The following is a 26,246-nucleotide window of genomic DNA, read 5'->3' as shown; positions in this document are numbered from 1 at the left end:
TAAGTTGTACTAAAAAGAAGTATTTGCAACACTTGAAATCCTGCGTGTCTGGGTCTCTCTGCAGGATGGGGGGGGGGGGGGTGACATGCAAAGAATATAACACAAGTGTCTCTTATAGGACTCCCCTCGGGCCAGGTCTGCATTTTTATCTTTGATCACTTTGCATTCGGGGCTATCTCATGGCCATTTCTAAATCCTTCCACTGCACAAAAGTGGCCAGAACGGCCTCATTCCACTCACGATGAAGTGTCACTCATAATGTTCGTTTTTTTGCCTGTTTTTAATTTGTCATGATTTTAAGTAATCAAATAACAAACAAACAATAATATCATAATGTCCCACGATAGCCACCAAACATGGAAACGTCACACGTGGGCACGGTCAGGACTGGGCAGCTGTGCCGAGCATGCGATGCGGAGTGGTGTGGCTCACTGGTTAGAGGCGGGAGACCCGGAAGCAGAAGTCGGCCCGGGACGAGGGTTCAATTCCCGACGCGGCAGTGTCGTGGACCTGGGTCAGCGGACTCGATAATTCTCGCTTCGGTGCCTACTCTAATCAGGGGTTCCACTCGGCAACTCTGGGCATCAGCTTGCCTAATCTCCACAACGGCCCCCCACAGACGCCGGGGATGCCTGGTTCCACCTTGGGGACTCCCAGCAAGGGACCATCCCACAGGGAAAGCCAGGACGGGTTCCCCAGAGTTATACAGCGCCGGGACGCCCCGTTGCTGGGGCAGCTGTGCGCTTTACAAGTATGCTACATTTACATTTACATGTATGCAGGACAAGCAGCAGATTGAGAAGGGTCCCACCGGGAACAACCGGGGTGCAGCTTGTGCCCCCCCCAAGGGGGCTCATGGTTCATCTCTACCTATGTAACCCTGGGCGAAGCACTACGCTACGCTCGCGGAGTTTGCGAAGTTTTCGCAACTTCGCACTACGCGAGCGGCACGTAGCACGGTGCGAACATGCGTAGTGCAGCGTAGCACAGTGCAGCGGTCATTTTTTGCTTGTTCGCGGTCCTGAATGTCATGTTCGCGACCGCGAGCAAGCAAAATGACATCCCGGCGAGATTCTCAACGCGAGGTCAGGTTTCTCATTGTGAGTGGTTGCGCATGCTCGCGACCGCTCTCAATGAGAAACTACCTGTTCGCGTTGAGAAAGCTGCCCCTCGAGTAATAATCTACTCGAGCAGCAGAAAACTACAGCTCGCACTGTGCAAGATGCCGTTTTCAATGATTGCACAGTGCGGACAAGCATCCGGCACTGTGCAATCATTGAAAACGCATCTTGCACAGTGCGAACATGCTACTACGCAGCTCGCGTAGTGCTACGTGAAGTTCGCATAGTGCGAAGTGCACTTCGCGTAGCTTCGCGTAGCGCTACTTTGCGAACTACGCCCACCCTTATACCTATGCGTCCCCTGTATGCTCGTACTCAGTGCACACACCTTATGCATGAGCCATTTGCCAACAACAACATCTGAGCTGGCTCCCGGTGCATTGTGGGTTTCTCGAGTCACCTCCAAACAAACCTGGGGGCATATTATCAAGGACGGCGTTAAAATTATCGCCGGTTTAGCGGGCTGCGTGCATTGAATGTAGTGACACATACAATATTGTTTTGGGTGGGTGCTTTTTGCTTCAGTGGTCGGGTTTCTTGATATGGGTTGGTAGCTCTCAGTTACATCCAGCTGTCGTTTAATTTCTGTCACACAGTTATGTGTATCCTGAATATCCACCGCACTTTGTCGGCAGCCTTAATGACAATTGCCTCGTTGGCACCTAGGGGAAGCAGGAGAAAGCCTGCATCTTTGCAGATGTTGTCGTTAATACATTTGTGGTTATTAAGTAGGTCCATGGTACTCCTTGCTCGTATGCCAGGATTCTCTGACTCATCAAGTGTGTGGCTGGTGTGAAAGTAGATGGTGGCCTGAAGGTTCTTGCCGCGAGAGTCGGGGGATAGTCAGGATTTCTAAAAGGGTTCTTCAGCCTGATCCTCCTGAAGAAGCGTTGGACTTCCAACTTAATATTAAAGGAATCCGGTGGCGTTGTGGGGCAAACGTCACTCCCTTAGAAAGTACTGTCCTCTCTGCTTCCGTGAGTGTGAACCTTGAGAGATTTATAGTGGGAACCTACAAGGGGACACACGTCAATCCTTGATTGCAGGGGTTTCGACACCAGGGTGACTATTGGAGTCAGGACTAATACTGCTGGGATCATGAGTTGTCAAGGACTCGGTGTTATCGTCCACGAGGTTACTGGCTGGAAGGAGTTCTACCGACAGGTCGGTCGTCAGTGCAACTGTCAGGTGGATATTGGGTTCCACTGTGGTGTTTGCAGGTTCCTCAGTGAGTGGCAAAGTACACCTGGGGCCTCATTTATGAGGCCTTGCGTGAGTTTTGCGCTTCCGATGCGTCACTTTTTGTGACGCATCGGCGGCGTAAAACATGCCTCCTGATGCGCACTATTTACAAAGTGACGCATCTAAGCAGATGCGTCACTTTGTAAACCCCTGCACTACATTATACCTGCGTCAGGAATAATGTATGCAGAGGGGGCGTTCCCCCGCAAAAAGCCTCGTAATAGTGACGCAGTGAAATCTATGAGATTTCACTGCATCACTTTTAGGACGCCGTTGCGTCAAAATCTTGCGCCTGCCTCACCGCAGGCGTAAGACTGACGCATGCCCTTTCACATGGGGCTTTCCCCATGTGAAAGGAAGCATTGTTATGTTATGTTATGTTATGTTATATTAATTTTTATATAGCGCGCGGCGACTCAAAAAGAGTATCCCGGCGCTTTAGCAGTGAGACCTACGACGAGATAACATAACACAGCAGTAAAACAAAAAGGGGGAGCTCAATAAAGAAAAAGGGGAAAAAAGCCTATAGAGTAAATAACCAGGTCTTTAGACCTTTCCTAAAAGCAAGCAGGCTGGTGGCACCCCGAAGTGTCAGCGGCAGAGAGTTCCACAGCTGTGGTGCCAACAGTCCAAAGGAGCGGCCTCCAATGCGAGCTCTTTTCACACGTGGCACCACCGCCAGAAACTGTGACTCCGATCTGAGAGCATTGCTGGAGTTGCGTCAGTTTTGTGACACACTCCAGCAATGCGTCACTTTTGCGCCTACAGATACGTCAGAAATACTGACGTATCTGTAACTCCTTGCGACATGATGCGTCATATTATAAATATGACGCATCAATCATGTCGCAAGGAGGGCGCAGTGAAAAGTGACGCATCGCTGTTTTCACGCAGCGATGCGTCATTTCTCATAAATAAGGACCCAAGATTGCTCTGGAATGGAACTAACTCATTTGAGGGTAGCTCCGTCATCTGTATGTTTGCCTGTGTTTCTTGATCTCGCCGTGAAATTCTGGTTGGTTGAATTTGAGCCTTGTGTTGCCTCTGATTGCTCTTGCCTCTGCTCCAACGCCTCCGTCGGTCCCACATCTGTCCTGCTCCACCACCCCTGTTTGGAATGCGGTTGCCCTCTCCTAAAAAAGAAGGCTGGCCTCGGTAGCCCTGGTGGATCGTAGATGGTCTGTCTGAACCGGTGTCTGAACCACGACCTATTCAGAAGTCTCAAAATGTAGTGAAGCGCCTCTGCCCTGTCTGCTTCTATTGGTAAAAATGCCCTGGCTATCCTGCTGGTAGTGGTCGTATGATAGGTAGGGATAGACAACTTTCTTGTCGTAATTCCTCACGTCCTTGGTGAGTTTGTCAAGCTTCTTGTTCAGGGTAATTGTGTTAAACTCCGCCAGCGTCTTTTCTGCGCGCTCACGCGCCTCTTTTGCATTAGTTAAGGTCCTGTTGTCTAATATTTTTAGCTTGAGTTCCGCTATCCCCTGCGTCAATTTTGTAACACTCTCAATTTCTGTTTCCACTCCTAGCGCCATCCAGTGCCTGGAGCCGTTGTTTGATATGAAACTAAATCCCTCTCTAAATTTGGGGACGTCTATGCAGATGGCTGGCTCATTTCTAACTTGTAGACCTTTTGGAATTATGTTTGATTGGAGGTTCTTGGTTAGGGCGTGACCATGTAAGCGGGAGCGTATCAATTTCTTCTCTAGTATCTCTAGCTTTGCAAACTTGTTATTACGAGTAGTGTCTAATGATGGTGCATTTGCACCTAGTAGAACATCTGAAGCCCCTGTTCTTGGATCAATGTGTTAATGTGCTCTTCACTGTAAGACAGTCTTAGACCTGGCACCATTGGTGTGGGTCTCCCTTCCATTTTTGCTGTTGCCTTATGTGTTTTTGCTGGTGTTAGATGCTTTGGGCACGGTGCCACTGCTATCCAGTGCCACAGTGCAAGTGCTCCCTATGGGAGACAACCATTAACACGCGGGCTGTACACTGCCCTACCATAACGACGCAGCGATCGCAAGGCAAGTCGTTACAACGACTTGCCCTGGATGGCGCTATATACTAAGGAATACTACTATTCCAACACCTTCCCTACTGTTACGTAGGCTGGAGTTTGCTTTCAACTTGTGAAGGATGTCCAAGGGCTTGGAAAAGAGCTTGCCTCCTGCTGAAGTCTCAGGGACAACAGACTTCAACCCCCCCAGCTCCCCAGAGTTCTTTTGGAAGTGCCTGCTGCTGTTTTGGGCCTTCTGAGTAACTGTGTGTCGCAAGGAGCTGGGAGCGTGACTCAACAAGAAGAATCGTGTCGCTGTGCCTGCCGTCGCAACTACGAAGGAGGGTGTCGCCGCTGGAACTGTCGTACTGCACCGCATCGGAGAGAAGTGTGCCGCAACGAAGAGGAAACGTGTCGCCGTCGCTGCTGCTGCCATCGCAATTCCGTTGGAGGGTGTCGCCGCTGTAGTTGTCGCACTGCACCCCATCAGGAGAATAATCTCACAACAAGGTTGGAGCGTGTCGCCGTCGCAACTCCAAAGGAGGGTGTCGCCGCTGGAACTGTCGGACTGCACCGCATTGGCCAAGAGCACCTCGCATCCCTGATGAGCACGCCACCGTTTGAGCTGCTGCCGTCGCATCTTGGATGTCGCCGCTGTAGTTATCGCATCGAGCGGAAGCATATGCATCGTGGGAGGAGAGCGTCGCCGCTGGAGCTTTTGACGGCGCATCGTAAGGGTGTCACCGCTGCAGTCCACGCATCAAACCTAGGACTTCTCGCATCATCGAAGAAGCGTGCAGCATCTGGAAGATCTTCACGTCTTTATTTCTTTACACCTGACTTTGCCGCATTTCCCATCGCTGCGACATTGCTTGTCGTGGAAGCGCAACGCAACTTAAGGTACATTGACACAGAGTGTCGCATCCAAGAACTGAACTGAACTAAGCTTAATCTACCATCTTAAAGTAGTCATAGTGTGTATTTTTGTCGTTTATGGTCTTGTGGTAACTCTATATAAAGTCTACTTATTTGTTATATAAAACCTGTGTGGCGTCCATTTGTAGTGTTGTCACTGGGTAACTGTATGTGGTCACAACTGCTTAACTTACAACGCCTTTGAAAGAAGCCTTGGCTGCTCGCGCCACGCCACCTAGAGGGAGAGCAGGGGTTATTTTATGTGTGTAATCCCCCTTCCCTGACTAGAGGAGAGGGTCCATACTTGTCACAAGTACCTACCTGTGTCACCTAGAGACCCCCAAATCTAACAGACAGGGTTTCTTTTTCTGACATACTTAATCACAAACAAATTATGAAGAGTTACACAATACATCAAACAGTTCACAATAAATGAGAGTACTAAACCCTCGCCGGTATGCACCTGCACTAGTTAAGGTATAACACAATGGGGTAACCCAGTGTCCCTCAGAGCCTGGGTGAGTCTATAGCAAACTACAACGGCTCAGTCGGGGAGCGCCAATCGCTTGGTTTGTACTTGAGAATCTCCCCCTAAGTGCCAGAGAACCCTGGGGTCGGTAAGTTGCCCCGTTCTAATCTCCGCCATCTTCCAACACAGAGGGATCTACGGGCCTTCGAGGGGGGTGCTGAAAACCATAAACTGTGGCCCCTCTCTCTCTCGACCCCTTCATTCATCACACTGCTCAGCACTAACTCCCATAACATGATAAACACATCTTGGTGGGAACATCCATCTGTGTTCAAAACAAGGACCACACACCTCCAACCACACATCCTACAAGGGGACGCATGCCACCCGTGCAGGCAAGTGCTTCAGTGTCCCACAGTGGGGTAACAAGCGCTATATAAATGATGCAATATAATGTATAAAACAATGTGAAACAAACATTCGTGATTGAATGTCCTCACATGGAACCAAAGCAGGGATGGGTGAATGCATGATTGAATGAGTGAATGGAAGTCTTGCTCCCACATAAATCACCAGTGACTCCTCGGTGTCAGTCATCACTCAGTCGCACGTGTTCTTCTCCACAGATCGGTCCACCGTCGCTGCTGCTGTACATTGATGTCAAGTCGGAGACGATGTTACAACGGCTCCTAAAGCGGGCCGAGACCAGCGGACGAGCAGATGACAACGAACAGACCATTAAAAAGCGCCTAGAAACGTTCTACAAAGCGACTGAGCCCGTCATCGCTTTCTACGAGAGCCGCGGTATAGTTCGAAAGGTAAGGAGTCCCACCACTCACCCTCACTCTCTGGACCTCCCCTGATGTGTTCCGCCCACCTCAATGTCATTCCACCCTTTGTCTTACCTCCTTCCTTCTCCAGACCTTACCTCCTCCCGTCTCCAGACCTCTCCTCCTCCCGTCTCCAGACCTCTCCTCCTCCCATCTCCAGACCTCACCTCCTCCCGTCTCCAGACCTTACCTCCTCCCGTCTCCAGACCTTACCTCCTCCCGTCTCCAGACCTCACCTCCTCCCGTCTCCAGACCTTACCTCCTCGTCTCCTCACCTCCCCCCGTCTCCAGACCTCACCTCCTCCCGTCTCCAGACCTCACCTCCTCCCTTCTCCAGACCTCACCTCCTCCCGTCTCCAGACCTCACCTCCTCCCGTCTCCAGACCTCACCTCCTCCCGTCTACAGACCTCACCTCCTCCCATCTCCAGACCTCACCTCCTCCCTTCTCCAGACCTCACCTCCTCCCGTCTCCAGACCTCTCCTCCTCCCATCTCCAGACCTCACCTCCTCCCTTCTCCAGACCTCACCTCCTCCCGTCTCCAGACCTCTCCTCCTCCCATCTCCAGACCTCACCTCCTCCCGTCTCCAGACCTCCTCCCGTCTCCACACCTCCTCCCGTCTCCAAACCTCACCTCCTCCCTTCTCCAGACCTCACCTCCTCCCGTCTCCAGACCTCACCTCCTCCCTTCTCCAGACCTCACCTCCTCCCGTCTCCAGACCTCACCTCCTCCCGTCTCCACACCTCCTCCCGTCTCCAGACCTCACCTCCTCCCGTCTCCACACCTCCTCCCGTCTCCAGACCTCACCTCCTCCCTTCTCCAGACCTCACCTCCTCCCGTCTCCAGACCTCACCTCCTCCCGTCTCCACACCTCCTCCCGTCTCCAGACCTCACCTCCTCCCTTCTCCAGACCTCACCTCCTCCCGTCTCCAGACCTCACCTCCTCCCGTCTCCAGACCTCACCTCCTCCCGTCTCCAGACCTCACCTCCTCCCGTCTCCAGACCTCCTCCCGTCTCCAGACCTCACCTCCTCCCTTCTCCAGACCTCACCTCCTCCCTTCTCCAGACCTCACCTCCTCCCTTCTACAGACCTCACCTCCCCCGTCTCCAGACCTCACCCCCTCCCGTCCCGAGAGTATTATGATGGAATCATGGGATTGAGAAGACGGATCATGGCTTGGGAAGCATTAACGGCGCGTGTGATAGGTTCATGCATGAGGAGCATGGCATGGAAAGTGCAGGGTATCATGGATGGGAAGCAAGGGACTGGTATCGAAGAGAACATAGGGGATCATGAGAAAGAGAAGTGGGGGGGAAATATTTGGAGCATGAAGGGGCTCAGAGAGGATCATGGGAATGGGAAGTGGAGTTGATGGGACAAAGCATGGCGGGGATCGTAGGAGAGAATCATGGGATGGAAAAGCAGGATTTATGAGATGGATCTTGGAGGGGATCATTCGAGGGGACCATGGGACAAAGTATTTGGGTTCATGGGATGAAGCTTGGAGGGGGTCATGGGACGGAGAAGTGAAGTTCATGAAATGAAGCTTGGAGGGTATCGTGAGAGCAGATCATGGGACGGAGAAGCAGGGACCATAAGGAGCTTGGAGATAATCATTGGAGGGGATCATGGGATGGAGTTTGGAGGGGATCATGAGATGGAGTTTGGAGGGGATCATGGGATGGAGTTTGGAGGGGATCATGGGATGGAGTTTGGAGGGGATCATGGGATGGAAAAGCAGGGTTCATAAGGAGCTTGGAGATAGTCATTGGAGGGAATCATGGGATGGAGTTTGGAGGGGATCATGGGATGGAGTTTGGAGGAGATCATGAGATGGAGTTTGGAGGAGATCATGAGATGGAGTTTGGAGGAGATCATGAGATGGAGTTTGGAGGGGATCATGGGATGGAGTTTGGAGGGGATCATGGGATGGAGTTTGAAGGGGATCATGGGATGGAGTTTGGAGGAGATCATGAGATGGAGTTTGGAGGGGATCATGGGATGGAGAAGCAGGGCTCATAAGGAGCTTGGAGATAATCATTGGAGGGAATCATGAGATGGAGTTTGGAGGAGATCATGAGATGGAGTTTGGAGGGGATCATGAGATGGAGTTTGGAGGGGATCATGGGATGGAGTTTGGAGGGGATCATGAGATGGAGTTTGGAGGGGATCATGGGATGGAGTTTGGAGGGGATCATGGGATGGAGTTTGGAGGGGATCATGGGATGGAAAAGCAGGGTTCATAAGGAGCTTGGAGATAGTCATTGGAGGGAATCATGGGATGGAGTTTGGAGGAGATCATGAGATGGAGTTTGGAGGAGATCATGAGATGGAGTTTGGAGGAGATCATGAGATGGAGTTTGGAGGGGATCATGGGATGGAGTTTGGAGGGGATCATGGGATGGAGTTTGAAGGGGATCATGGGATGGAGTTTGGAGGAGATCATGAGATGGAGTTTGGAGGGGATCATGGGATGGAGAAGCAGGGCTCATAAGGAGCTTGGAGATAATCATTGGAGGGAATCATGAGATGGAGTTTGGAGGAGATCATGAGATGGAGTTTGGAGGGGATCATGAGATGGAGTTTGGAGGGGATCATGGGATGGAGTTTGGAGGGGATCATGAGATGGAGTTTGGAGGGGATCATGGGATGGAGTTTGGAGGGGATCATGGGATGGAGTTTGGAGGGGATCATGGGATGGAGTTTGGAGAGGATCATGGGATGGAAAAGCAGGGTTCATAAGGAGCTTGGAGATAGTCATTGGAGGGAATCATGAGATGGAGTTTGGAGGGGATCATGAGATGGGGTTTGGAGGGGATCATGAGATGGAGTTTGGAGGGGATCATGGGATGAAGTTTGGAGGGGATCATGGGATAGAGTTTGGAGGGGATCATGGGACGGAGAAGTGAAGTTCATGAAATGAAGCTTGGAGGGTATCGTGAGAGCAGATCATGGGACGGAGAAGCAGGGACCATAAGGAGCTTGGAGATAATCATTGGAGGGGATCATGAGATGGAGTTTGGAGGGGATCATGAGATGGAGTTTGGAGGGGATCATGGGATGGAGTTTGGAGGGGATCATGGGATGGAGTTTGGAGGGGATCATGGGATGGAGTTTGGAGAGGATCATGGGATGGAAAAGCAGGGTTCATAAGGAGCTTGGAGATAGTCATTGGAGGGAATCATGGGATGGAGTTTGGAGGGGATCATGGGATGGAGTTTGGAGGAGATCATGAGATGGAGTTTGGAGGAGATCATGAGATGGAGTTTGGAGGAGATCATGAGATGGAGTTTGGAGGGGATCATGGGATGGAGTTTGGAGGGGATCATGGGATGGAGTTTGAAGGGGATCATGGGATGGAGTTTGGAGGAGATCATGAGATGGAGTTTGGAGGGGATCATGGGATGGAGAAGCAGGGCTCATAAGGAGCTTGGAGATAATCATTGGAGGGAATCATGAGATGGAGTTTGGAGGAGATCATGAGATGGAGTTTGGAGGGGATCATGAGATGGAGTTTGGAGGGGATCATGAGATGGAGTTTGGAGGGGATCATGAGATGGAGTTTGGAGGGGATCATGAGATGGAGTTTGGAGGGGATCATGGGATGAGTTTGGAGGGGATCATGGGATGGAGTTTGGAGGGGATCATGGGATGGAGTTTGGAGAGGATCATGGGATGGAAAAGCAGGGTTCATAAGGAGCTTGGAGATAGTCATTGGAGGGAATCATGAGATGGAGTTTGGAGGGGATCATGAGATGGGGTTTGGAGGGGATCATGAGATGGAGTTTGGAGGGGATCATGGGATGAAGTTTGGAGGGGATCATGGGATAGAGTTTGGAGGGGATCATGGGACGGAGAAGCAGGGTTCATAAGGAGCTTGGAGATAGTCATTGGAGGGAATCATGGGATGGAGTTTGGAGGGGATCATGGGATGGAGTTTGGAGGGCATCATGGGATGGAGAAGCAGGGTTCATAAGGAGCTTGGAGACAGTCATTGGAGGGGATCATGGGATAGAGTTTGGAGGGGATCATGGGACGGAGAAGCAGGGTTCATAAGGAGCTTGGAGACAGTCATTTGAGGGAATCATGAGATGGAGTTTGGAGGGGATCATGGGACGGAGAAGCAGGGTTCATAAGGAGCTTGGAGATAATCATTGGAGGGGATCATGGGATGGAGTTTGGAGGGGATCATGAGATGGAGCTTGAGGGGATCATGGGATGGAGTTTGAGGGGATCATGGGATGGAGTTTGAGGGGATCATGGGATGGAGTTTGGAGGGGATCATGGGATGGAGTTTGGAGGGGATCATGGGATGGAGAAGCAGGGTTCATAAGGAGCTTGGAGATAATCATTGGAGGGGATCATGGGGTGGAGTTTGGAGGGGATCATGGGATGGAGAAGCAGGGTTCATAAGGAGCTTGGAGATAATCATTGGAGGGGATCATGAGATGGAGTTTGGAGGGGACCATGAGATGGAGTTTGAGGGGATCATGGGATGGAGTTTGGAGGGGATCATGAGATGGAGTTTGAGGGGATCATGGGATGGAGTCTGAGGGGATCATGGGATGGAGTTTGGAGGGGATCATGAAATGGAGAAGCAGGGTTCATAAGGAGCTTGGAGATAATCATTGGAGGGGATCATGGGATGGAGTTTGGAGGGGATCATGAGATGGAGTTTGAGGGGATCATGGGATGGAGTTTGAGGGGATCATGGGATGGAGTTTGAGGGGATCATGGGATGGAGTTTGGAGGGGATCATGGGATGGAGTTTGGAGGGGATCATGGGATGGAGAAGCAGGGTTCATAAGGAGCTTGGAGATAATCATTGGAGGGGATCATGGGATGGAGTTTTGAGGGGATCATGGGACGGAGAAGCAGGGTCCATAAGGAGTTTAGAGATAGTCATTGGAGGGGATCATGGGATGGAGTTTGGAGGGGATCATGGGATGGAGTTTGGAGGAGATCATGGGATGGAGTTTTGAGGGGATCATGGGATGGAGTTTGAAGGGGATCATGGGACGGAGAAGCAGGGTTCATAAGGAGCTTGGAGATAATCATTGGATGGGATCATGGGATGGAGTTTGGAGGGGATCATGGGATGGAGTTTGGAGGAGATCATGGGATGGAGTTTGGAGGGGATCATGGGATGGAGTTTGGAGGGGATCATGGGACGGAGAAGCAGGGTTCATAAGGAGCTTGGAGATAATCATTGGATGGGATCATGGGATGGAGTTTGGAGGGGATCATGGGATGGAGTTTGGAGGGAATCATGGGATGGAGTTTGGAGGAGATCATGGGATGGAGTTTGGAGGGGATCATGGGATGGAGTTTGGAGGAGATCATGAGATGGAGTTTGGAGGAGATCATGAGATGGAGTTTGGAGGAGATCATGAGATGGAGTTTGGAGGGGATCATGGGATGGAGTTTGGAGGGGATCATGGGATGGAGTTTGAAGGGGATCATGGGATGGAGTTTGGAGGAGATCATGAGATGGAGTTTGGAGGGGATCATGGGATGGAGAAGCAGGGCTCATAAGGAGCTTGGAGATAATTATTGGAGGGAATCATGAGATGGAGTTTGGAGGGGATCATGGGATGGAGAAGCAGGGCTCATAAGGAGCTTGGAGATAATCATTGGAGGGAATCATGAGATGGAGTTTGGAGGAGATCATGAGATGGAGTTTGGAGGGGATCATGAGATGGAGTTTGGAGGGGATCATGGGATGGAGTTTGGAGGGGATCATGAGATGGAGTTTGGAGGAGATCATGAGATGGAGTTTGGAGGAGATCATGAGATGGAGTTTGGAGGGGATCATGGGATGGAGTTTGGAGGGGATCATGGGATGGAGTTTGAAGGGGATCATGGGATGGAGTTTGGAGGAGATCATGAGATGGAGTTTGGAGGGGATCATGGGATGGAGAAGCAGGGCTCATAAGGAGCTTGGAGATAATTATTGGAGGGAATCATGAGATGGAGTTTGGAGGGGATCATGGGATGGAGTTTGGAGGGGATCATGGGATGGAGTTTGGAGGGGATCATGAGATGGAGTTTGGAGGGGATCATGGGATGGAGTTTGGAGGGGATCATGGGATGGAGTTTGGAGGGGATCATGGGATGGAGTTTGGAGGGGATCATGGGATGGAGTTTGGAGGGGATCATGAGATGGAGTTTGGAGGGGATCATGGGATGGAGTTTGGAGGGGATCATGGGATGGAGTTTGGAGGGGATCATGGGATGGAGTTTGGAGGGGATCATGGGATGGAGTTTGGAGGGGATCATGGGATGGAGTTTGGAGGGGATCATGGGATGGAGTTTGGAGGGGATCATGGGATGGAGTTTGGAGGGGATCATGGGATGGAGTTTGGAGGCGATCATGGGACAGAGAAGCTTGTGGGAAGAAATGACATGGACTCCTAGAGAGGGGAGTAAGGGGCTTCTAGAAATGTTATCTACCCACGGTCTCGACTCGCCCCTCTGACCTGGACTGTGGATATCTTCTCTCCTGCAGATCAATGCCGAAGGGACTGTGGATCAGGTCTTCCAGCAGGTGACCACAGCCTTGGACGCCCTCAAGTAAGAAGAAAAGGTGACTTGCCGACACCATCTGCCCTCCAGACCCCCAAGACCCACCTTCAGACTCACTCCCTTACTGGAGAGGACCATGAAACCTGCGGCCACCTATCTCATCAATGCAGGACTTGTATGCCTCAGCGCTCTCTTGAACCACCTGCTCCCTGCAGGAGTCTGAGCAGTGGCCTGGACCGGACAGCTGGTTTCCAGTTTCTTCAACAGTAAAAGTGGGACGAAAACCAACACCTTTGTGTCTGTGTCTTTACTAATGTAAAACAAATTCAAAAGAATGCCAAAGCTCTCCTCTTCTTCTGTTCTTGTATCAAGGTAAGGTATCACCCACTGGTCCTGGGAGTCACTCAGTACTGATGCACGTGCCCTGGTCCCTCTCTGAGATTCTGTCTCCCTCTGCACTGTTCCCTCTCTGGGATTCTGTCTCCCCCTGCACTGGTCCCTCTCTGGGATTCTGTCTCCCCCTTGCACTGTTCCCTCTGTTGGATTTTGTCTCCGACTGCACTGTTTCACTGCCTCTTAATCTGGTTATTTGAAGTTGTTCCAGGTTTGTCATTCAGTTCCTCTTTGAGTTGCGCTGTTCAACCAATTCCATTTCCAACCAAACACAAATTCATCCAGGTGACTCTTTCAGCTTGATTTATATCATTATATGCATCATTTATTTGTTATTCGATTCCATGTAGCGTGCAGGATGCACACGTGTTCCAGGTTACTTCCAGCCCCAAAGCATTTCTGACCTCCTTTGGGCCTTCATCAGGGGAGATTGAGGTGAACATAAACAAATATCAACCCTGTGGACATTGGAAACAGTAGAAAGCATATGTTCGAGGCATGTGGGCTGCTGAATTCATATCTTAGCATAGATCGCCGCCTAGTGTTGGGTCCGGATGATTGCACCTTGTTGTCTTGAAAGAGTCTTCGAAGTATCACGAGATAGGTGACTCCTCCCTTGGACTACAGTGCGCATGGTCATCCACTCCATCCTCAGATTGTTTTTTTACGCCATTTGGTTCGGATGTTATTTCTTATACTCCAACTTCGGAACCGAAACGAACTACTTTCTAAGGCCAAAAGGCCTTCGATCTCGACGGTATTATTCTCGCTCGGTACCCCTCGACATTAAACTTTTCATCTTGATCCGGTCGTCGACGCGGGCCATTGGGCCTTATCGACGCCACATACGACTTTCGTCAATGGAAAGGAGTCCATTTAAAAGGTGCCCACAATGCCACTCCAAATTCCCGCATACTGACAAGCATACAGTATGCAACAAGTGTTTGTCACCTGAACACAAAGAAGAAAATTGCCCAGCGTGTGCCCAATTCCGATCCAAGAAAACCATCAGAAATCGACGGGCTGCCAGGCAAGAGCTGCAGAAGTCGGCACCGGAACCGGAGAATATCTTCGAGGACGAACAAGATCTCCCCGAAGCCGCCGACTCCGATCTAGAGATCGTCACCGTTGAAGACCAATCGGACTCCGATGACCAGATCCCGCCGGGGCAAACTGTGAGTACTCAGCCCCCCACTCCACCCAGCCCAAAAAAGAAGGCTCCGGTAGAAGCATCGCCTAAAGGCCTTAGCCAAGATCGAGATATTCCTTCGGAGACCCCACCTCTCGGCTCGGCTCCGAAGCCTAAACACACGCCTTCCAGTAGCCCAGGCCCGAAGAAAGACATCGAGCCAAAAAGAGTTTCCCAGCCAAAGGTCGTCGAACCGAAAAAGCTGGTCGACCCGAAAGGCGCAGAACCAAAGAGGGTGGTCCACCCAAAGGTCATCGACCCGAAGACGAAGGTCGTCGATCCTAAAAGTGTACACCCAAAGAAGGTCGTCGAGCCCAAGAAGCCCTCGACACCGAAACACTCGGCACCGAAGAGCATAGTCGAGCCCAAAAAGCCCTTGGATCCGAAAACCCGAGAACCGAAGAAGATCATCGAGGCCAAGAAGGTCGTCGATCCTAACAAAACAGACGAACCAAGAAAGGCCGCTGATCCTAAAAAAGGTGCTGATCATACAAAAAAGACAATCGACCCAAAAAAAACCTTGCTTCGGACAAAAAACACACCGAACCAAGAACTCCCGTCGATCCGAAAGCCGTCGTCGACCCAAAAAGGGGCGCAGATCCAAAAAAGGACGCTGAAAAGAAAAAAGGCGTTGAACCGAAAAAGGTTACTTACCTGAAATCGGCAGTTGAGCCCAAAGGAGCTCCACCACCAAAAGCCCTCGAGCCAAAAACTCCAAAACAAGTAAATAAACCAAAGCCTTCGAAACCAAAGCCTACGACGCCAAATCCACGGACTGTCGAGGAAGAACTCTTGATACAGATCCGGTGACTGAAGAGCAACCAAAATTATATATAGACCCTGAAACAGGACACGTGGTAGTTTACCACCGAAAAAAGAGGCCTTTACCACAAGACACTCCTTCTCCTGTTCCTCCAAAGAAAAAGACTGTGGGACATCTCCCTCAAGGCCTTTCACTCCTCCTCCTTTTCTACCTAATATGCCTTTTGTACCTTACTCTCCCACATATTCTGATTACAATGAGGGAGAGGACATGGGGGAAGATCCTCAGTACACTTATGATGAACCAGGGGATCCTGATCCACAAGATGATGCATGGAATGACCAAAATAATCCTGACGAAACGCAGCCCATCCCAGACACTTCCCCATACCCTACAAAACCGTCGCCTACAGACGACACAATAGTATTTAACTAGCTTATAGACAGGGCAGCAAAATATCACAATGTGGATATGCGTACTGACCCTATAGAGGAGGACTTTTATTTGACACTTTCCCCACTTCAGAAAAGAATGTCAGGACACTTCCTATGCTTAAAGGGGTCCTAAAGCACACGCCAGACATATTTAAAGATCCTGCTAGGGCGCGGGTGCTCAATCCGAGGATTGAGAACAAATATAAGGCAGCCCCAGCAGACCCTACTTTTATAAAACAACAGTTGCCTTTAGATTCATTAGTCGTTGCAAATGCTCGTAAAAGGGCCAACTCACAGACAACAGGAGATGCTCCCCCTGATAAAGAATCTAAAATACTAGAAGCCTCAGGGAAAAGAGTAGCTTCACAGGCCGCAAATTCATGGAGAATTGCAAATACACAAGCTCTACTAGCAAGATACGATAGAGCACACTACGACCAGCTCGAAAGTCTAATGCAACACCTACCTGAACCTTTTAAGGCACAGGCCAACGACCTCATTCAGGAAGGCAAGTTCATAACCAATGCCGAAGTTGCGCCTAAGTTAAGCCCGTCTGCGCCCGTCCGCGACGGGCCGGGACCAGGGGCCAGGCACTCTACCCCTTCTTTGGTGTACACCTCAGCTCAACTCATAGCTATTACTGCTGTCTCCTCACCTTCACCCTCACTTCTGCGACATCTTGATACATTTGGTATTCTTGTTTCTTCCCCTTCCGACCCGACCCCGGTCTCCCCCAGTCCCACTCCTCCCTTTGCCGACCCCCTTCTTGTCCCCTGCCCCTCTCTCGCCCCTGTCCCTACGGTAGCTTCCGCTTATCTGCTTAACACCCACTCTGCTGTCAAACATCAGACGTCACTCTTTAACCTTTTGACCACTGACTCCCCTGATTTCCTTTTCTTGACTGAAACTTGGTTCACCGCCGATTCCCTCCCCGACCTTTTAGCCATTCTCCCCGATACCTATTATGCCCTCCGAGCTGATCGTCCGGACGGCAAGGTGGGGGGAGGAGTGGCGATGATCATTCGGTCAACCCTCAAATTTCAACTTCTTAATCACCCCCCGATACCTAACGTGGACTACCTGGTGGCCCGTTCTCTCAACCTTTCTGCCCCCCTCACTGTCGTCCTTGTATATCGTCCCCCTCAATCCATGCCTTCATTCGTAGCCTCCCTTCAGGACCTTTTGGCCACTCTTGTGGTCAACAATTCCTCCGTCCTTCTGCTCGGCGATTTGAATTACTGGCCGGGCGACCCCAGGGAAGACCTTCCCTCGAAAGATTTCTCTGCCACTCTCCAATGTTTAAACCTCACACCCTATATTTCTGTCCCCACTCACGCCCAGGGTCACATCTTGGACCAAATCTGGTCCTCTCGTCCTATTGTCTCGCCTCCTTTCATATCCCCATGTGTTTGGTCGGATCATTTTATTATTTCTTTCTCTATCCACCTGGGAGCGATCGACAAGCCCCCCTTCCGAAAAATATTCTAGCCCGCAATTGGAGCGGGACTGACCTTGACTCCCTCTCGCTCACTTTGGCTTCGTCTGCTCCTCTCCTCACTAATCTTCCTCTTGAATCCCAGGTCAACGCCATTGGCACATGGCTTTCTTCCTCGTGCGATCTAGTCGCCCCGCTCAGAAAGATCAAGGCGGTCCGCCCCTATGACGCGCACAAATGGTTCTCCCCAGAGCTTAAAACACTCAAACTCGACCTTAGACGGTCGGAACGCCATTGGAGACGGAGCTACTGTCCCTCTCTGCGCCCCAACTACAAATTACTCCTTACTCAATACAAAAAAGCGATCCTAGTGGCTAAAACCGCATATTTCACTGAGAGAGTAGCTCTCTCGGCCAACAAACCTCGTGAAATCTTTTCTCTGGTCCACAATCTTGCCACCTCTGACCGCTCCACTCCTAGCTTGGTCCCCTCACAGTCCCTCTGTTCTTCACTTAATGACTTTTTTATCGACAAGATCGTGAAGATTAAGGCCAACATCCCTACCGTCCCTCAACCCTGCCCCATTCGTCCCTCCCTCTCTCCCTCTTCCTCTTTCGTTCTTTTCCCCCCCATTTCCACCGATCTATTTCTAAAACTTTTGGTCAAGGTCAAGTCTGGCTCTCCCGCGGACTGCGCGCCGGCATGTATTCTAAAAACTCTTTTCACCAACTGTCCTGCCCCCCCTCTTGCTCTTCTCAACTCCTCTTTGGCTCTTGGTTCTGTCCCTTCTCTCTTTAAATCCGCTATAGTCCTCCCCATCCTAAAAAAAAACGGTCTGGATCCCTCCCTTCCTTCTAATTTCTGACCTATCTCTCTTCTTCCCTATCTCGGCAAGATCCTTGAAGCCCATGTCACCTCCTGCCTCTCCACTTACATAGAGGAGAACGGCCTCCTTGCATCCCATCAGGCGGGATTCCGCCCGGGCCACTCCACGGAGATGGTGGTCCTTGCAGTCTTAGACGAGCTGAAGGGAAAGGCCGATTCTAACCTCCCCCAAGCCCTGGTCCTTCTCGATCTGTCCGCTGCGTTTGACACGGTCGACCACTCCATTCTTCTCGACCGTGTCAGCGCAGCGGGCATTCGGGTCGCCGCCTTCTCCTGGCTTGCGTCCTTCCTTCGGGATAGGTCCCAGGCAGTTCATCTCCCCGGCTTCTCTGCCCCTCCCCGCCCAGTCACTTGTGGTGTTCCCCAAGGTTCCTCTCTATCCCCTCTTCTTTTCAATCTTTATATTCATCCTCTCATCGCTTCTCTCCTTGAGCGGGGGGTCTCTGTGTACAATTACGCAGATGACCTCCAGCTCGTTTTCGATCTTTCTTCTACCCCTGATTCTCGCCCTAAGTTTTGTTCCACCTTAGTTTTTATTTCTGACTGGATGAGCGCTAATCACTTGAAGCTCAATCCAGACAAGACGGAACTTGTCCTCACTGGTGGTCCCTCTAACCCTTGGTCTCCTGCACATTGGCCCCTTTCTTTTGGTCCCCCCCCTGTGCCCGCTTCCTCTGTTCGCACCCTTGGTATCAAAGTCAGTCATGACTTATCTATGCACAGTCAGATCAGCTCTGTCGTGTCCTCCTGTTTTCTGTCCCTTCGTTTAATTCGGAAAATCTCACGGTTCTTTTCCACTGACTGATGCACTCAAAACCATAGTCATGGCCCTTGTTACCTCCCGCCTTGACTATGGCAATGGCCTGTACGTGGGTATACCTGCCTACGAATCCCGCCGTTTACAGGCCGTTCAAAACCAAGCTGCTCGCCTTATCCTTTCCCTTCCTAAATCGTCTCACATCACCCCGGTTCTCAAGTCCCTTCATTGGCTTCCTGTCCGTTTCAGATCCTTCTTTAAATTGGCCTGCTTAGCTTTTCGGGCCCACTCCCGCTGCGCTCCCCTGTTAATCACTTCCCTTGTCTCCTCTCATGCCCCTAGTCGCACTCTCCGTTCCTCCTCTCTTTCTCTCCTTCATATCCCTCGCTTCCGTAAATCCAGATCGGGGGGCACCCGGTTCTCAGTCCAGGCCCCTCAGTTCTGGAACAGTCTTCCTCTCTCCATCCGTTCTATCCCCATCTACGCCCATTTCCGCAAAACCCTCAAAACTTTCCTTTTCCTCCAGGCTTTTCGTTCCTAGTCTTCCGGGGTCTCCTCGGCTGAGTTCTGATCAGGTCCCCAGTGCCAGAAAGCCGCTTGGCCGCAGTGCGCTCTATTAAATATTTTATTCATTCATTCATTCATTCATTCATTCATTCATTCAATGCCTCCATCAAATGTGCGCTAGACGCAGCCGATACATCGGCCAGGTCTACAAATACCAGCGTTCTACTGCGCAGACACGCGTGGCTACTCATATCTGGTTTTAAGAATGAGGTGCAATCCACCATCCTGAACCAACCAGTCAACCAAGACTTCCTGTTTGGCCCCGCAATTGACAACATTTTAGATAAAATGAAGGGACACTGAAACTGCCAAGTCAATGGGGGCGCTTCTGTTCCAAAAACATTGAGGTTCTTTTCGTCGCTCCTCATATAGAGGCTCAGGAAGGGGCAACACATCGCAAACCTCCTCTACCATCAAATCTAATACCCAGAGCACTTTTAACAAAGGCTCCAATAGAGGAGGTTATAGGGGAAACAATAGTAAGGGCAGAGGACGTGGAGGCAATAACACCCGAGCCTCCACTGCCACCAAACAGTGACTTCATCACACTCCCTCCAGACCATCTAACACCAGTCGGAGGCAGAATCAATCAATTCCTACCTGTTTGAAACGCAATTACCACAGACAGGTGGGTGAGAGAAATTATCCAGTATGGTTATTGCCTGGAACTCACTTCTACTCCGCCCAACATACTGGAGAACCTGGCCTTACGGGCCAAGCGGCGCAGGGCACGCCTAAGATCCCCGAGTTCACCTGCCTTGACCGACAGAGACACTGGACACTCCGTTAGGCGCAGAAAAGTAGTTTTATTAGCTGCAGCTAAGCACAGTTGTCTAAGAAGTACCAACAGGTAGGTTCTCAAGAGACTGCCACTTCAATCTGTGGCGCACAGTCTATTATACAACACAAGTTTACAATGACAACTCCCAAAATACACAAAACTAACGAATAGGAATAGTTCGAAAACAAGTATCAGATGTCTAAAAACACACCCTCCTTTCAGACCCCGTGTGCTCCCCTCCCATCAGGTTAATCAACACAGGTGACCATAATCCAGTTTGCAGGTGGTAAAACATGTGTAGAATGCTTCAAAAGGAGAGCTATGTAACAAGAGAACACACGGAGAGAATAGTGAAGGACAGTTAAATAAGATAAGGAAGAGAAGAATGGTGGGACCCAAACAGTGGAGTAGAGACATGGATTAATCAGTCTAGACATGGCTTTACGAACTCGTCCGGACCCTGACATCAGTATTGCACACAAGGACAAAGGTTGCTTGTCGACAAGAAAAACACCGCGCAGCTGAAAGTGGCAGAAAAGACCATTTTCCTTACGTTAGCCGTGCTGCCTGAGTGAGGCAACATAAAATGGCGACTGAACGTAAAATGGAGACTGTAGCAAAGCGAGGCTAAAACTACGTAACCTCAGACCCTCCTTTTGCCATACTCAGGCAAAGCAAAAGGAACCCATGTCAATCTGAGTCGATGTCAATGGTCATGAGGTCACTAAGATGCTGTTGCACCATCATCTTAATATGTACAGTCTGTTGTGTTACTGGTTTAGAAACACAGATCGTGGCACAAAGTCCACAAACAGCTGGACCACACTGAAGACAGAGACAGCAAGAAAAGAGGAGTGCTAGAATCATTCCAAGGAAAGTTAGTACTTTCCATCCCCAAGTGGACAGTAGTCCCCAAAACCATCCCATCACAGACCAATCTCCAGTATCTTGGTGTATGGATTCAGAGATGACATGTAGCTTAGAGATGGCTTGGCATACCGTAGGGGCGTTATCAGGAATGTAAATACAGCAACTAGACCCAATCAATTTGCAAACTCCTCCTTTGTCTGCAAGCACTATGTCTAGCACCATCCTGTTCTGCAAAGTCATAAGTCGGTCCGCCTGAAGCTCAGCAGTTAAATTCTTTAATGCTCCAGAAGTGACATTAATTGTGGCATCAACCACACGGACCAACTGTCTGATATTTTTACTATTGGCCATCGGACCCCAAAAGGGAAGGAATCCTTTCAGAAAATCCCCTCCTTCTTGCCCTGCTGTGTCTTCCGAATCTACTACTCCTCTAGTAACTCTCTTCTTGTGATAATCAGCAGGAGCAGTATATGTAGGAGGGAGGAGAAAGGCTATATAACATGTTCCCGAAAAGTGTGTGGGAAGCCATGTATAAGCTTTATCGTAACAGATAAAATATGTACCTTGTGATGCCACTAACGGTACGGGAGTAGAAGGAGTATAGACATAAGTGTGGGAACAGTTGCTCCTCTCTTGCTTGGTTTTCGTATTCTTGCCATTTATTTGTAAGCATAAATGACCTTTCTGGGGTAGTACCCAAATAGGTGCAGAATTCCGCTGTTTAAGGTTGTCAGTGAGACTAAGAGTATAACGAGTTATATTCCACCCATCATACGCTCTCTTTTCATCTTTGGGAATCTTGATGATGTCAGCAATCTTTGCCATAGTTACAATGCCCTTTATCAACGAACTGTGACTGAAATCCACTCCACCATTATAGGATCCACCAGAAGGATATCTGAGTAGATTCTGGTATGTATTGGAAAACATGGCCAGATAAGCCCAAGCAGAACCTTCGTATGAAAAAGGGAGAACTAGATACGGCATTCCTCTTTGCGTATTATGTGGTATGAGACCACATACCCAACAATCAGTAATATTTACAATCAATTGATGCTGGTGTAACAGTTGAATGAACGAATTGTTAAGATATTCCATTCTTCTCATTTGTTCGTGATCTGGGAGTGAGTTAAATTTATGGGGTGAAACAGTAGTAGATGGAGTCAAAGGGGCAGAAATAGGAACAGGTACTAACTGTAGAACATGAATAAGCCATCCAATGCATGCTAATAAACTACTCAGACCTACTAAAACACACAATGCTACGCCACATCGACCAAATAATAATTTTTTATAATGGGCTCTCTTTAATATTTTCGCATCACTTCCTTTCCCTGTACTATCCATTACTCTAAAGGCGCTGCTCACGATAATCTTCCTAGATCACTTGGCTGTGATTGTTAGCCGTCCTATGACACTGCAAGTCCTGTTGACCTAGTCACTATTCAGGTCACAGCTCAAGACTCCTACCGCGACCCTGCAACTTGATGGATAAGGGAAGGAAAAACTTTTCTTTATTAGCAGAATGTAAAGAAAAGGAAAGTTAGAATTAATTGTCTTCAGAGGATCTTTTTCTTAAATTGTATCGTCTCTTTCCGGGTGTTGTTTGGTCCTGGAACAAATGTTCGGGATCTGTTGTATTAAGTCTCAGATGAGAAGGTACAGCTTCCTGCAGAACATCATCGTCCTCTTTCTCTGAACTAGTCCAATCCAGGTGTGCACTGCTGAATGGAATAAACTTGGGTACCTTTTCGCACTCACTATCACCAACGCCTTCTCGGACCCACTGGTCATAAGGCAAAGGCAATGGTACCCTTTTACAGTGCACACCATGAATCCAATGTCTTTTTCCCAGGACCTTGACAGCCGTACGAGTTGTAAGCAGGACTTGTCTTGGAGGCCCCCAGCGAGGTTCCAAATTCTTTTTCCTCTGGAAGTTCTTCAGACACACCCAATCTCCAGGCTGGATGGTGTGTCCGGGATCTGAAGAGGCCTCTGGTAAAGCGTTTTGAACCTGTTGACGAATGACATGCAATTTAGTGGTGAGATCATGCAAATAGTCAATCAACAGTGGATAGGGGATATCTGAATACTCCTTGGGTCTGGGGACTCCCCAGACATTAGCTGGACGTCCAAACACAATCTCGTATGGGCTAAGCCCCAAACGAGAATGAACAGTCATTCTAGTAGAAAGGAGTGCTAAAGGTAATGCATCAGGCCAAGAAAGGCCCGTGCTGGCCTGAATCTTTGCTAGCTTAAGTTTGAGAGTACCATTGTAACCCTCTACCAGACCCGCTGACTGAGGATGGTTTGCTGCATGGAATTTTTGTTTGATGCCTAAACCTATACACACCTTTTGCATAATTTGACCTACAAATTCACTTCCATTGTCACTCCAGACAATGCGCGGCAAACCAAACCTCGGGAAGAATTCTTTCGAGAGTATTTTAGCAGTGGACAAAGCAGTATTGTCCTTTAGGGGGTAGGCCTCTATCCATCTGGAAAAGGCATAAACCACCACCAGGACGTACTTGAGATTATTGGAACGTTCCATATGGATGTAATCTATCTGCAGTACTTCAAATGGGTATGTAGGGGGTGCAAAGTGACCTGTTGGAGTTGGAGTTCCTTTTCCTGGATTGTGCATCAAACAAACAATGCAGTGTTTCACCACATTTTCTGCACATTTAGGGATACCATCATTCTGCCATACTGGAGCTAAAAGTTTGCATATACCACGAGCATTAATATGAGCTGGTCCATGAGCCATAGTAACTACCGGCAGTACATACGCATCAGGTAACAACCATCGCTGATGCTCTGACAATTCCGTCCAACATCCCATTGTATCCAACATTCCCGTACTTTCTTTCCACGTACTCAATTCTTTCTCAGTAGCCTCCTTCTGAATTGCTTTCACACTTTCCACTGTGTTTTCACACATACCAGCTTCTGCAACCCATCTAGCAGGCCCTGCAACATACATGCGACTTTCAACATTCCTCGCTGTTCCCTTCGCCACCTCGTCTGCAAATGCATTCCCTCTACCCACGTCACCAGTAATCTTCTTGTGCGCACTGCACTTTACAATCGCTATCTGAATAGGCAAAGTAAGTGATTCAAGAAGGTCAGTTACCAACTGACCATGCTGTATTTTAGTGCCGTGGGAGGTAAAGAATCCTCTTTCCCTCCACAAACGACCAAAACTATGGGCAACGCCAAACACATATTGACTGTCAGTATAGACAGTCACTCTTTTCCCTTTCGCCAACACATATGCTCTTGTCAACGCAATCAGTTCTGCAGCTTGCGCTGAGTTATGCAAAATACGTGCAGTTTCTACCACTGTGTACAACGTCGTGACTGCATAAGCAGCCGTTGTTTCGCCATTAGGGAGCTTGAAACATGACCCATCCACCCATAGGGTACCATCTGGATCCACAAGCGGTGTATCCTTAAGGTCTATCCGACCCTTCGTTTCTTCTTCAGTGCGAAGAAAACAATCATGCTGATCTTGTACATTATTAACATCCAGAACAGGCAACAATGTGACTGGGTTCAAGACATTACACCTTCTTATATGTATATGACTAGCTAGAAGCGTCAACTCATATCCAGACAAACGAGCACTCGTTAAATGCTGAGTTTTTATTCTATTCAGAAGAGTATCCACTGCATGTGGAACCATCACATTAAGAGTATGATCTTACACTAGTCCAGCAGACTGACGAATAGAAATGGCCGCTGCTGCTGTTGCTCTAAGGCAACTAGGTAATGCCTTCGCTACTGGATCTAATGTTGCAGAAAAATAGGCACACGGCCTTTGTTTGTCACCAAATCGTTGCGTTAAGACTGATAATGCGCAACCTTCCCTTTCATGCACATATAGTGGAGAAGTGTGGCTCACTGGTTAGAGGAGGCAGACCCGGACGGTGAGATCAGACCTGGGACCAGGGTTCAATTCCCGACGTGGCAGGGTCTTGAACCCAAAATGTCCACGGACTCGATAATTCTCGCTTCGGTGCCTACTCGAATCACAGGTTCACACTCTGCAACTCTGGGCAATAGCTTGCTTAATCTCCACTATGGCCCCCCGTGGCGGGATGCCTGGCTTTCACCTTGGGGATACCCAGTAGGGGCTATCTCACAGGGAAAAACCAGGACGGGTTCCCAATGCAAAGCGCTTTGAGACCTGGCGGTGATATTGCGCTATATAAAAACCCATCCATCCATCCATCCTATAGTGTGAAAGGTTTACTGTAATCTGGAGTACCTAGCACAGGAGCAGAACACAAAGCAGTACGTAAGTCTGTAAAACTCTTTTGGCATTCATCAGTCCAAGGCAAAGGCTGAGGCGTATCTTTAAGTGTAAGTGCCAACAAAGGTTTAGCAAGAAGGGAAAAATTAGGAATCCATTGCCTACAATAAGAGGTAATACCTAAGAAAGCACGCACTTCTTTCTGTGACAATGGTACAGGCATTCGTGCAATTGCATGAATACGTTCTGGAGTCAATCGCCTTCCCTCCTTCGACAAGAGATGACCTAAGTAGGTAACTTCTTGTCGGCAATATTGCAACTTGGAAGACGATACTTGATGATTTAAATCAGACAAATGCTGTAAGAGCGATACAGTCGCTGCTTTACAAGCAGTCTCAGAATCAGCCGCAATCAATAGATCGTCCACATACTGGATAAGAGTGGCACCTGAGGGCAAAGAAAATGTATCAAGTTGTGACTTCAAAGCTTGACTGTATATTGAAGGACTCTCACAATAGCCTTGAGGTGCGCGTTTGAACCGGAAGCTTCGACCTCCGAGAGAGAAGCCGAAAAGATCCCGACTTTCTGCAGCAATGGGAATGCTAAAGAAAGCATTCTTAAGATCGATCACTGAGAACCAGACTGCTGAAGCAGGAATCATAGTAAGCAAAGTCGTGATATCTGGCACAACAGGAAATTGAGGGACAACAATTTTGTTGACCTCTCGAAGATCAATGACAAAACGATAAACAGGTGGCTGAGAAGGATCAGTACGTTTAAGAATAGGCAAAACAGGACTATTGCAGAAGTTT

At 49.4% G+C, this 26,246-nt stretch overlaps 1 protein-coding gene across 3 annotated transcripts in view; it reads left to right on the top strand.

The window, feature by feature from the left end:
• AK1 (adenylate kinase 1) overlaps positions 1–13,390 on the top strand; it is a 126,025-nt gene extending 112,635 nt beyond the window's left edge. For all 3 annotated transcript variants that reach the window (XM_078646666.1, XM_078646668.1, XM_078646667.1), the window contains 2 exons: positions 6,373–6,564; positions 13,086–13,390. In XM_078646666.1, coding sequence (XP_078502792.1) covers positions 6,373–6,564; positions 13,086–13,154 — 261 coding nt within the window. In that variant the 3' untranslated portion in view covers positions 13,155–13,390. The remainder of the gene's footprint in view (positions 1–6,372; positions 6,565–13,085) is intronic.
• Positions 13,391–26,246: the final 12,856 nt, after the last annotated feature.

This window comes from Lissotriton helveticus, chromosome 5_2, assembly GCF_964261635.1.
Source record: "Lissotriton helveticus chromosome 5_2, aLisHel1.1, whole genome shotgun sequence".
In the NCBI taxonomy this organism is placed as follows: domain Eukaryota; kingdom Metazoa; phylum Chordata; class Amphibia; order Caudata; family Salamandridae; genus Lissotriton; species Lissotriton helveticus.
This window is presented reverse-complemented; position numbering and strand designations above follow the sequence as displayed.